The 13680-nt window shown below is 49.8% G+C and overlaps 1 protein-coding gene across 6 annotated transcripts in view; it reads left to right on the top strand.

The window, feature by feature from the left end:
* DCLK3 (doublecortin like kinase 3) overlaps nucleotides 1-13680 on the top strand; it is a 55612-nt gene that overhangs the window by 22083 nt on the left and 19849 nt on the right. Inside the window, exon 1 of one of the 6 annotated variants that reach the window (XM_078860343.1) lies at nucleotides 10136-10857. The exons of the other annotated variants lie outside the window; for them this stretch is intronic. Within the exon in view, the coding sequence (XP_078716469.1) occupies nucleotides 10788-10857 (70 nt within the window). The 5' untranslated portion in view covers nucleotides 10136-10787. Of the gene's footprint in view, nucleotides 1-10135; nucleotides 10858-13680 lie in introns of those variants that run through there. 6 annotated transcript variants of the gene reach the window in all.

Raw genomic sequence — 13680 nt, 5'->3', positions numbered from 1 at the left:
TTGTATAACAATCTCTAAACTACATTACACCATGCCGGGTGCCAACAGAGATTTATTTCTCACTCAACATTTTCCACAGTGCTGCTAGGCTAGCTTGGAGAATGGATTATCAGCGTAAGGCACTACCACGAAACTCGAAGGTATAACATACTCATGGATATGATATCCTCTGATGAGCACGATTGGCTACGTACGGTGCGAAAAAAGTTCAACATACGTACCTTCATTGTTGTCGCCTATATTCCTATAATGTTGTGATAACTGCAGTATCATGAGGACAAAAACAAGGTGATATGGCCTGTCATCATCATGCCTGGAACAGTGATCCCAGATTACTCTGGCTGAAATGCAAGTACGAAGCGTCCATCATCATTGTTCATGATCTAGAAGATGACATTTCCATCACATTTGTAAAGATATAAAAATGCATTGAGGCAAGAGATGTTTTAAAGATTTTTTCTCAAAATTCAGTCATACCAGATGGTCTATCGTGGACCCAGGCTGGCACCAGTGGCTGATCCACTACTTGGTGACCAACCAGTTGTCATATTATTTGGGTTTTTCGGTAAAGTCACGTAGATAGGTTCAAAGAAAATAACAAAAAAACTACGACGTTTCGATACCTGGAGAAAACCCACGCCTGCGAGGGGCCAACACGCCATTCCCATACAGATGGAAACAGATGACGATTAGTCCGATGGCCGTGATGCTTTCTGCTGGAACGGCACCTCCAAGCCCACGGGAAGGGAGTATCATGCTCGTGTGATCCATCAACCCTGCCTCCACAGTGCTGGATCACAAGGCGCGTGTAGCACGCAGCAGCGAACGTCGGGACACACTTGTATTTTATTTTCCCAAATCCATGTGGCCACACGGCACAACGCAGCCGCTGCTGTGATCGCTCACAGCAGCGCAGGTCACGTGGAAGAATTGCGGTTGGGGGGATGAAGGAACCCGCTGAGCATGTCGCTCGAGAGTGGCTCAAGGAGACGGTGACTGCTTTGCTGGCGTCCTCTGCCTCCGTGTTCTGGTTTTCTTTCGTTCCCCTTGTGTTTTTTTCCCCACAAGGGGCGTCTCATCAGTAGAGAATCACGGCTTCAATGCTGCTGGATTTGGAATTGGCAGAAGTGCCCTATATACACACAGTGCGTTTATCCACCTGGATTTCTGTCTTCCTCTTCTACCTATGGCATTCTCTCTCTCTCTCTTGTTAGCCACTATCACTGCTTGGTACAAACCCTGCCCTATATTCTCCGAAATCCTGTACTGATGCGTCTCTAATCGACCTGGTTTTCAATGCAATACCAAAGCAAGAGGAGTGTGCGATCTATATTTGAGTCTGTTTTAGCTCTCTCTCACACCCAAGATCAACAGAGCCTTTGATGATGTCATCACCGGTGGTGACTCATTAATTTGAATCAGAGAGCCGGGCGCGCGGCATTGAGGGCATTACATCAGCGGCTCTGTGCGCCTGTGGAGGAGGAGCGGCACAATTTCTGGGTCCTGCTTCGTGGAATTTTTAAAAACGCTCAATGGAATCCAGGGCCCCTTTCTCTGCACGTTATAATCCAGGTAAATTCATTGATAGATACCACAATGCTGTTGACTGATATCGGTCTGGAAGGCCAAAAAATAGGCTGGACTAAAATATAAAAAAACGGTATTTTTGTATGTGGATACACAGAATGGTGTTCTGCTTATACAATATGAGGGAGACATTCTTGATAATTTATTTTATTTTATTTCAAAGTCTTCGAGATGACTTCCACCAGTCTCTCTCAATTCACGTATTCACAACAGTTTGCCGATACGCTTTGTCCAATGTAGCCCCGGGGATCTAATTTGCTAACAACCTTCAGTGATTCGTACGTAGGTCATTCATATGTCAGTGGGCTATCTACAGAAGGATCATCACGTGCACAGAGTATACACTCAGCGATGTGTTACGAAGGTCATCGTTTCGTGATCGCCGGGTGGATTTTCGAATGCACTCTTTGAGTACATCTCAAGGACACTGGCGCTCGGGGAGAGATGAGAGGGTGCCCGAGATGTGTGACTCATTGTTTTGCGCGAACTTTCAGCGGTCGGGCACTTGCGTGGCGCTTGAGGCCAGGAGGTCGCTACGACAAGCCCCCTCAGCTGGTGTTTGGAGATGGCTTGAGAGGGCATCTGTGAAGCCGCGTGTGGTGGAATGCGGAGTCGGGTTGCCATGGGGTCTCCCGACAACACACGTGTACAACCACAACAACATCATCGAAGAGCACTTCTGCTGCTGCTCAAGGGGCACATTCCTTCAAGGAATTACAATAACAAAATTTGAATTTATTTACTGAGAAAGTAAGCCTCAATGGATAGTCTCGAGATTTTGTTTTTCCAAGACGTGTCATGCATCGAGATGTTGGGCAAATTTCTCGTTTGTGCGTGTGTGTTTTATCGTTAATAATCATGAGGTTTCTGCACAACCAAACAATGTGCTTGTCAGGAGAAGCAAACCATGCACCATCTACTGAGATGCCCTGCAGCACAACAATGCACTCCTCAAGGTTTGGCAATGCCAACACCAGAAGCGGTGGCCTGTGCAAAATATTGGGAAAAGACCAGGAGACACGACGAAGGTGAAGATCCTTAAAAACAGTAACAGCAGCAACTCAATATGGAACGATGCTGACATCTGCGAACAACTTTGGATGTTTTAGATTAATTCTAATAGTAAAATAAACAAATAAAACCCGGCCTTCTTGCTGAAAACGAGCGTGGGATGGCTCTCAGACAATGTGATGAGTCACAGAACCCCAACCGGGTACAGTGACTCCTCTACTTACGAACACTCGGCTTACGAAACGTGCCTCTAAAACAGCTCGTTCGTAAGTAGGGGAGTCATTGTACTGTAATAAAATATTTTCTGTTGCAAAGCAGCGCTCTTTTGCAAACAACAGGCGTGTAACTGCATCGATTCATTGGTTTAGAAAATATATATATATGCGCGATTTATTAACTAATTAATGCAAATTACGTTTCGGCTACAAAAGTCGTTGCGATGTAGGTATGTGGAACTTCTTTCGCACCGTACGTAGACACCCGTGCTAATCGGAGGTGCGAGAAAGGACAACAAACACATCGGAAAAAGCAGTTCTAAAGAAATGAGTCTTCAATCTAGTAGATCTCAAATCGCATAGCTACAGTGGCTTCCTAACATTAGAAAAAAGAGCGTTCCAGAATGCCCGCAGAAGCGCATTTGAAAGCGCGCGATGTGGTGACCGTCTTTGTTCGATAGCGAGTCAAAAGCCGCTGCGAGGATGGCCGCAGTTCGTGTGATGGTTTATGCTCCTTGACGTGATCAGCAAGGTATCGTGTTTCCTTTGTGGCAAGCGCAAAGTGACATACTGCTACAATGAGCACTGAGGCGCTGCTCATCTTCTCTTTGGTGGAAATTCCACGTTCAGATGGCGGGGGTGATTATATCCATAGGACAACCACTGTTTGGATTCCCCACACAGCGGTCCTTTTTTATCGACGCGAGAGGGATGATTGGCTGAGCCAACCCTCCAACCAGGTTAGAATTCAATCTAGATTTGAAGTTTTCGTGACTGCAGGGATCCATACTCTTTGGTTCTTTCGGTAAAGTCACAAAACGTCGTGATTTAATCTATTTAATTTTATATCTACGTGACAGGTTAGAATTTGCTGAGCCACCGGGCCATAGAGAAACAATACAAACGAGATAGAACAATGGATAACGAGACGGAACAATAGAGAAACAATACAAACGAGATAGAACAATGGATAACGAGACGGAACAATAGAGAAACAATACAGTACAAAAATATTAATAAAGCATATTCCGGGTGTGGCAATGTATCGATTCACCGATTGCAAAACATTCTAAAGCACACGATACTTACGAACATCGCGTTACCAGTGTCAAACATTCTGTTTTTTTTACATTTGTAATAAAAGACTCGGACGCTTCTCTCTGTCCTTTATTTGGGTTCGATCTCTTTTCCCTCACGGCACTCCCCTATATACTCTCTGCTCTGCAGCCCCAGGCTGCTGTCGCTCACGTAGCCCAACTCCCTCCTAGCAGACCCGCTGCTGTCTCGTCGCGCAGACCCCTGCTGCCCAACTCCTCCCTTGCAGACCCGCTGCTCTCTGCAGCCTCCTCGCTGCTCCTGCTGCCCGGGGGTCGGTCACCGTTGGCTGACGGTGCCGATCCTCGTGGCCCGGGTGTGTGGCGATCTCGCCACTCTCTCTCTCTCACCCTTCACCCTGCGTGGCCTCACACTTTCCCAGTCTCCGATCACTCCCCACTGCTTCCGGTTACCCCCCATTATAGACCTCTACCCTCTCCCCCACGTGACGTAACTCCTCCCCCCATGACGTCACTTCCGGGAGGTCGTTTATGCCCGCATTACACCACCCTCCCCCGTAGAGAAAATCCAGCCGACCTCGGCTGAACACAACTCCAAAAAGCAATGCGAGCGAACACGACCGAATACGTAAAAGGACACAGAACACACGATAATATACCGAAAGAACAAGAACACAACACAATAATTAACGAAATGTGAGGGATTTAGAGCGGGTGCGGGTCGCCGGGCCGTCCCGGACGGTCGGTGGCCCTCCCGCCGAGTGGGAACGTGGCAGGGTTTTAAGAGCGACAGGCTGAAGTTCGTCTGTCGCTATCGGAGGCCTGGCAACGTCCCGGTCCCCTATTCTCGAAGGCGCAGCATCAGAGGCGTCCCGCAATCGTGTCCGCGGCGGGGTTGGAAGGGCTGCGGGCCTCAAAGGTTCCGCAGCCGTGGTAGGCGTACACCGAGCTGAGTCTTCTTTACCCTGCCGCGTCACGGCCGGCTCGTCTGTGCTGGCGAATCCTTTCTTGGAGCGGCCGCTGTCGAGGCCTCCTGCTGGGGCGGGCCCGGGACGCGGGCCCAGCAGTCCCTGGCATAATGGCCCTTATGCCCGCAGCGGAAACAGTCGATGTTGTTGCGCCTTGCTGCGGGCGCCCCGTCCCGACGCGGCCGTGTCGGCGGCGCAGCCCGCGGCCCCGGCCATGGAGCAGCGGCAGCCGACAGCTCCTGCGGGCTCCTGTCGTCCGGCACATAAACTGCCTTCTTGGGGTCCCAACCCACGGCTCCCCCTTCGACGATGGGCCCACCCGTCCACGCCGTAACTTGCTTCCACCGGCGCAGGTTGAACTGCGCGTCCAGACACTTAGCCGCAGCCCGGGATGTGAGCTTCTCGTGACCGCACACCGGCATGGGAATGCCGAGATCCCGGGACAACTCCAGCATCTTCCCCAGGATGAGAGGTTCCAACAGGTCAGGCTCCATCTCCGGGTATGCGGCCATTGCCAGCTCCAGTACCGCGCCCCTATACGCCACCGGAGACTCCTCGGGTGCGCGTTGTCGTTGCACAAACCGGCGATGAGCATCATCCGGCGGCTCGTAAGCGTCTGCCATTTCGTCGAACACACCACGCAATGTTTTCTTCTTCGCGGCTTTTATAGAGCGAAAGAATCTAACGGACTCGTCATCAAGGAGAGTCGGAAGAACTTCTAATGCCTCGGCGTCAGTCCACCTCGCCGAGCGTACCGCTGCCAAAAATCTGCAGGCGAACGCACTCCAATCGCCCCCGATGGAGAATTCCTTGACAGTCGTTAGGTGATGACTGCGACTCCTTGGCGCGCTCCCTCCAGCCGCTGACTCATCCGGTGGCATGTTCAACATGGTGTCGCAGCGTGGTGTCGACAAGATGGCGGCCTTCCGTCACGGAGGGCCCAAAATGGCGGCTTCCCACCTTTCGTCGTGCGCCACGCCCAAGATGGCGTCTTCGTGCCACGTGGCTGATGGCGTCGACATCGAAAACAACCCGGGCTCCTGCGGACCACCAACATCTCCTTCCGACGCCGCCCTCGGCGTGACGAGCTCACACAACTGTGCAAGTATGTTCTTGAGAGTTTCAAGTTTCTCCGCCATCTGACTCCATCTTAAATCCGCGTCCTTCGGTGCAGACTGGTCCGCCGACGCGGCGACATCTTGGACCCCCGGACCCGCACTCGTCCCAGCACGGATCTCCTCCTCTGCCGGAGTCGGGTCCACCGCAGGAGGAAGGTCATCGTCGTCGGAAGATGAAGCCGATGCCGGAGACGGAATATTCTTTTTTCTCAGTTGTTTAGCCATGCCGTTACACTTTTGACACCAGTGTAATAAAAGACTCAAACGCTTCTCTCTGTCCTGTGTCCTTTATTTGGGTTCGATCTCTTTTCCCTCACGGCACTCCCCTATATACTCTCTGCTCTGCAGCCCCAGGCTGCTGTCGCTCACGTAGCCAAACTCCCTCCAAGCAGACCCGCTGCTGTCTCGTCGCGCAGACCCCTGCTGCCCAACTCCTCCCTTGCAGACCCGCTGCTCTCTGCAGCCTCCTCGCTGCTCCTGCTGCCAGGGGGTCGGTCACCGTTGGCCGATGATGCCGATCCTCGTGGCCCGGGTGTGTGGCGATCTCGCCACTCTCTCTCTCTCACCCTTCGCCCTGCGTGGCCTCACACTTTCCCAGTCTCCGATCACTCCCCACTGCTTCCGGTTACCCCCCTTATAGACCTCTACCCTCTCCCCCACGTGACGTAACTCCTCCCCCCATGACGTCACTTCCGGGAGGTCGTTTACGCCCGCATTACACATTGTATGGTGGGGGAGCGGTGGCGCATGTGATAGGGCGCACTGCGATTTTAATGTGGCCACCTGAGTTCAATAATAATTATCGGCTATCAGCGTCGAGCGATATCTGAACCGTTCCTGTGCACTCCCCTCGTTCACACACTCGCAGCAGCATCCACACACGTGTCATTAACGCTGCGTGTGGCCTTAATAGCAAAGACACGTGATAGGTCACGTTTCGGGCAATAGCCCTTTATTCATACCACATACATAAGAGGGCCGGAGTGGATAATACGAATCGAAGACTCCACTTTACCCCATGGGGCCTGATGAAAATTACATTTAAGTATAATTGGGAATTAATGAGTTTTTACATTGGTATGTGAATAGCTACCTATTCAAATCTATTGAGTAACACACTCCTTTCCTAATGAAACAAAAATTTGACTTCAAAATCGTAACACGTTGACGACAGCATCGCATGTGGGCTAAAGAGCGCGGCGAAGCATGGTCAAACAACCCCCATAATCGACGTGATGCTTGGAGGCCTTCATCCAGCAGTGGATTGACGGAGGGACAGTAAATGATTACTTTAATTTACTGCAGTATATACTCAGATGAATGTAATTGATTCACGTGACCAGTCCAACCACAATGTTAAAAAAGCTAATCAATACGATGCCTTTAATTGAATCGAGTGTATCAACCGCACGTCAATCAGCGTGAGGTATGTTATTTTCCCAACGGTGATCTATTTAGACGGGCAACAATTGGGCAAGGAACTCCATGACAATACAAGCGCCATGACACAACCGAGAGCGACAGCATCGCGGAGTTCTTCACCCAGCGGTGGGTTGACTCATCCAGCAGTGGATTGACTCATCCAGCACTGGGATTGAGTGTCCCATCCAGCAAGTGGTTGGTATGATTCATCCAGCAGTGGATTGACTCATCCAGCATGGGATTGAGTGTCCCATCCAGCAAGTGGTTGGTATGATTCATCCAGCAGTGGATTGACTCATCCAGCATGGGATTGAGTGTCCCATCCAGCAAGTGGTTGGTATGATTCATTCAGCAGTCGATTGACTCATCCAGCACTGGGATTGAGTGTCCCATCCAGCAAGTGGACGGTATGATTCATCCAGCAGTGGTATGAGTGTCCCATCCAGCAAGTGGTTGGTATGATTCATCCAGCAGTGGATTGACTCATCCAGCATGGGATTGAGTGTCCCATCCAGCAAGTGGTTGGTATGATTCATCCAGCAGTCGATTGACTCATCCAGCACTGGTATGAGTGTCCCATCCAGCAAGTGGTTGTTTTGACTCATCCAGCAGTGGATTGACTCATCCAGCACTGGTATGAGTGTCCCATCCAGCAAGTGGTTGTTTTGACTCATCCAGCAGTGGATTGACTCATCCAGCACTGGTATGAGTGTCCCATCCAGCAAGTGGTTGTTTTGACTCATCCAGCAGTGGATTGACTCATCCAGCACTGGTATGAGTGTCCCATCCAGCAAGTGGTTGTTTTGACTCATCTAGCAGTGGATTGACTCATCCAGCACTGGTATGAGTGTCCCATCCAGCAAGTGGTTGTTTTGACTCATCCAGCAGTGGATTGACTCATCCAGCACTGGTATGAGTGTCCCATCCAGCAAGTGGTTGTTTTGACTCATCCAGCAGTGGATTGACTCATCCAGCACTGGTATGAGTGTCCCATCCAGCAAGTGGTTGTTTAGACTCATCCAGCAGTGGATTGACTCATCCAGCACTGGTATGAGTGTCCCATCCAGCAAGTGGTTGTTTTGACTCATCTAGCAGTGGATTGACTCATCCAGCACTGGTATGAGTGTCCCATCCAGCAAGTGGTTGTTTTGACTCATCCAGCAGTGGATTGACTCATCCAGCACTGGTATGAGTGTCCCATCCAGCAAGTGGTTGTTTTGACTCATCCAGCAGTGGATTGACTCATCCAGCACTGGTATGAGTGTCCCATCCAGCAAGTGGTTGTTTTGACTCATCCAGCAGTGGATTGACTCATCCAGCACTGGTATGAGTGTCCCATCCAGCAAGTGGTTGTTTTGACTCATCCAGCAGTGGATTGACTCATCCAGCACTGGTATGAGTGTCCCATCCAGCAAGTGGTTGTTTTGACTCATCCAGCAGTGGATTGACTCATCCAGCACTGGTATGAGTGTCCCATCCAGCAAGTGGTTGTTTTGACTCATCCAGCAGTGGATTGACTCATCCAGCACTGGTATGAGTGTCCCATCCAGCAAGTGGTTGTTTTGACTCATCCAGCAGTGGATTGACTCATCCAGCACTGGTATGAGTGTCCCATCCAGCAAGTGGTTGTTTTGACTCATCTAGCAGTGGATTGACTCATCCAGCACTGGTATGAGTGTCCCATCCAGCAAGTGGTTGTTTTGACTCATCCAGCAGTGGATTGACTCATCCAGCACTGGTATGAGTGTCCCATCCAGCAAGTGGTTGTTTTGACTCATCCAGCAGTGGATTGACTCATCCAGCACTGGTATGAGTGTCCCATCCAGCAAGTGGTTGTTTAGACTCATCCAGCAGTGGATTGACTCATCCAGCACTGGTATGAGTGTCCCATCCAGCAAGTGGTTGTTTTGACTCATCTAGCAGTGGATTGACTCATCCAGCACTGGTATGAGTGTCCCATCCAGCAAGTGGTTGTTTTGACTCATCCAGCAGTGGATTGACTCATCCAGCACTGGTATGAGTGTCCCATCCAGCAAGTGGTTGTTTTGACTCATCCAGCAGTGGATTGACTCATCCAGCACTGGTATGAGTGTCCCATCCAGCAAGTGGTTGTTTTGACTCATCCAGCAGTGGATTGACTCATCCAGCACTGGTATGAGTGTCCCATCCAGCAAGTGGTTGTTTTGACTCATCCAGCAGTGGATTGACTCATCCAGCACTGGTATGAGTGTCCCATCCAGCAAGTGGTTGTTTTGACTCATCCAGCAGTGGATTGACTCATCCAGCACTGGTATGAGTGTCCCATCCAGCAAGTGGTTGTTTTGACTCATCCAGCAGTGGATTGACTCATCCAGCACTGGTATGAGTGTCCCATCCAGCAAGTGGTTGTTTTGACTCATCCAGCAGTGGATTGACTCATCCAGCACTGGTATGAGTGTCCCATCCAGCAAGTGGTTGTTTTGACTCATCCAGCAGTGGATTGACTCATCCAGCACTGGTATGAGTGTCCCATCCAGCAAGTGGTTGTTTTGACTCATCCAGCAGTGGATTGATGAAGACAATCACCACGATCATCTTCGGCACTAGCGTGCGGACACACTCATGGCTCCGTTCCCTGCGATGTTGTCTTCTGACGAGATCATTTCCTGGCGCGGTGTAGCAGCAGCAGCAGCAAATAATAAAAATAGTAATAAAAAAATCAAGCTGAATTTAAATGTCTCTCGACAAGCGCAAGAAGCCACACCCGCTCGGAATGTTATTGGTCTCGTCCGCTTGCGGTGGAGCCACGCGTGAAAAAGGAAGCAGCAAAAAAAAACCCAAAGCTCACTCGCGTCTTCCACGAGCTTACAACACACCTACGCTTACTCAACAGGTTAGAAGACAGTCAGTCAGTGAGGCAGGCAGGCAGGCAGTGAGCCAGTCAGTGAGACGGGCGGTAAAGTCGCCAAGTCAGGTCGACAGACATGCGGTTGGCAAGCCAGTCAACGAGACGGACGGTCGGGCAGTTCATAGTCAGTGAGACACGCAGACACACAGTCGGCGAGAGAGACCGACGGTGAGACGGACAGACACGGGAGAAGCTCACGGAATGTCGGAGGAGGACAGCATTAGCAGCAGCAGGAGCAGCATCACCATCATTAGCTGGACTTACAGCGACACCCGCACGGAAGAGCTGCAGAATTCTGGATGTTCTCACGCAACGGCTGGATGCGATTTATTTGCGCGCGTCTCGTCTACGCTTGCTGTAGCATAGAGCAGCGTGTGGTGGTGGTGGTGGTGATGATGATGACGATCGTGCTGGTGATAGAGATATAGCGGCTTGCTTCGAGCTGTGCGTAGCGAGGCTGTGTGCGGCTGTGTGTGCTGCTGATATGGCTGCTGTTGCCGCGTGAAGAGCGGTAGGTGTGAATCATGATTCACAGAGTGTACCAGGCGTGTGTCAGCGAAGTCAGCTTCAAGCGCTACATCTGGGGCAAACAGAGTAAGTGCTTAACTGATATTTGATTTTTCACATCGGGCTCCACGCATATCAAACGCTAACCGAATCGAAATATATATATGCCGTATACATTTCTGTGCGTATATCTATATACTGTATCCGTGTTGTGCGGGTTGTAGCGATCGCAATGCTGGTCGTGTTGCCGTTGACGGGCGCCTTCTGATGCCGTTTGACGTGGATGACGTTTTGGAATCATCGCCTTAAGTGCCGAGAATTAGCAATGCTCGTTGTGGAATTGGCGCCAATGCTTCCCGTCGTTTATTCCAAACAAATCCGAGTGGCCGGCCAGGCAAATCGATATGCGTCGGAGACGGAGGGCGTCCAACGTGGGAGACGGAGCGATGGAAAGGAGCTCGCGTGCCTCGCTCGGCGGGATTTCTTTGGAGCGGAACAGCGAGAGATGGTGGATTGTCTTCATCCAGCAGTGGATTGATCGTGGCTCAGAGATGATTCTGAACAGATGCAAAGGGGCGGGGGGGGGGTAACGTATGTATGGGAGATTGAATGCACAGTGTGTTTTTTTTTAAAGCGATGCTTGCTGGAGCCAGTGCACGCGCGCATGCTCGGGGTGCAATGTGTTTAAACAAATAGGAACGCCGGGGAATATGAATGCGGATTCAGAGACGACGGCTGCTTGCCGCGCTATTATTATTATCAGAGGGGAAATAGCTTGAATGCAGAGAGACGGGGGGAGGGAGCGTTGTGTGGGCGGTGGTGATGATGTGTGTGTGTTGGCGCTTATGCACCGTCCTTCTTGGGATGGTTCCTTGATTGGCATGATACCGTCACATCCACATGTAATTTGTAATCACGCAATCATGACATTATATATGTATTTGAACTGCATTGTTTATTTATGGGGACAAAAAATAGCGTCACAAAATGAAGCTTTGTGACGCCTTATTTGAGCAGATATAAATGCCAGACCTGCCTAAAGTGTCTTTCATATACATTTGTTATTCAGCCCTCTATCAGTCCGCTTCGAGACGCGTGCCTCGGTCCTGTAGTTGGAGGTTATTTTGGCCACGCCGATCAGTGCAGATTGTTGAAGTGAGGGGGATGCCCGAACTGGTCTCGAATATCACTCGCCACTGATGTTAGTCGTGGTCGGAAATCGAACTCAGGTCGCTAGGTTCCTAGCCTCAGTGCTCTTAACCACTACCGCCACTGCTCCACACCACCATTGTACCAGTATAATTGAAATTTCAATTGAGAGATTTAATGAGCACGTAATGATTTTACAGTGACGTATGTATACAGCCAGACAATGAATTGAACCACTTCAAGAGGTATATTGATCGTGGATTGGGTGGGCCAAACTGTGGGTAACCCACGTTTATCCCCAGCAGGTCAAGCTGGCTTTGAAATGAGCAGTCAGCCGCTTGTTGTGGCTTAAACAGATTTGTGCAGGGCAGACCAAATGCCCCATCACCACTGAAGATTGCCTAAACCCATTTTCTAACACTCGGATCAAATTGCTCTGTTGTTGATAGCGTTCCCACCTGTCCTGGATTTCCCAGGATCGTCCTCTTGTTGTTTTAGTTAGCTGTCCAGGGAAATGTTTAAGTCTTCCCGATAAATTAAGAGTCCCGGGTTTTGTAAGTTGCGTGATACGCAGTTATCCCCTCTCTTGGTATTGTGAGATATTTTTATTCCCTTGATATATCAGAGGTGGCAACCCTTGTGAATGGAACACAGGACAGACCCACATGTGGTTTACCTGCATTACAAATGATGACATCAGCTGATAAGGAAATTAAGAAACCATCTTCTCGTAAAAGTGCTGGCTCGGAAGGTATTATTAACCCAGATTATCTAATCTCATACATTTGTATTTGACCAGATAAGGCCCAATGAGCTACATAGCTCTTTTTCAGAAGCGACCCAGCCACAAATGATAGCTCAAGGAAGTGGATTATCACGTGGAAATGTGTAGCAGCCAAATACTCTAAACGCATGTTTCTTAATGTAGAGGGGGAAAACCCAAAAAAATCCACGCGACCACGGTGAGAACATGCAAACACCAAATATACGACCTCCTGGATACCAGGCGAGTTGTTAACATCTCGTCACCATGGTGCCCGGATCAAATTGCTCTGTTAGAATGGTGGCACAGTCGTTAGCACACTGCAATGTGAACCCGGCGACCTGAGTTTGATTTCCTGATTCCTGGCCACGGCTGACATCAGTGGCGAGTTACAGCTGAACTGGTCGTGGGTTTCCAACACCATCCTGTTTCACCAATTCACACCGCCCGGCGTGGCGACACAACCCCGACAACCGCCACAGCACGGGGAGGCCTTCATTCAGCACGGAATCACTGACAAAGGGCTGTGAATTATGATTATTATTATTCAGTAAATACCATGGCAACATCAGTACATAAAAAACGCTGTTTTTGTTACATTGTGGAATATTTGATTGCGAAAAAATATGCACATTGGTAAACACACACGTGAACTGCAAATACTGTAATCTCGAGTTATTGCATTGTGGTAACGTTTGTAGCTGCGACATCTTTTATTTTAACAAAGAATTGTAACGAAATTAATCAAACGTTGCTCGTTAACATTAATCGCTCTTCCTATGCCAAGCAAGGCTCCCAGTGTGGGGGCTTTCACTCCAGTTGGGTGCACACATGCCAACAGAATTGCTCTTAGCATTTCACTTAGATTTTATTTTATTTCAGAACAATCAGATGAGGGTTTATTAAAAAGATCGCCCTGTAGCCTTTACAGGCTGTTGGTGAAAGTACTGTTAGCAAGCACCTGTGAAGGCCGGCACGGCACACGAGGGGGTGGGTGG

Source organism: Lampetra fluviatilis, chromosome 10, assembly GCF_964198595.1.
Source record: "Lampetra fluviatilis chromosome 10, kcLamFluv1.1, whole genome shotgun sequence".
Taxonomy (NCBI): domain Eukaryota; kingdom Metazoa; phylum Chordata; class Hyperoartia; order Petromyzontiformes; family Petromyzontidae; genus Lampetra; species Lampetra fluviatilis.
This window is presented reverse-complemented; position numbering and strand designations above follow the sequence as displayed.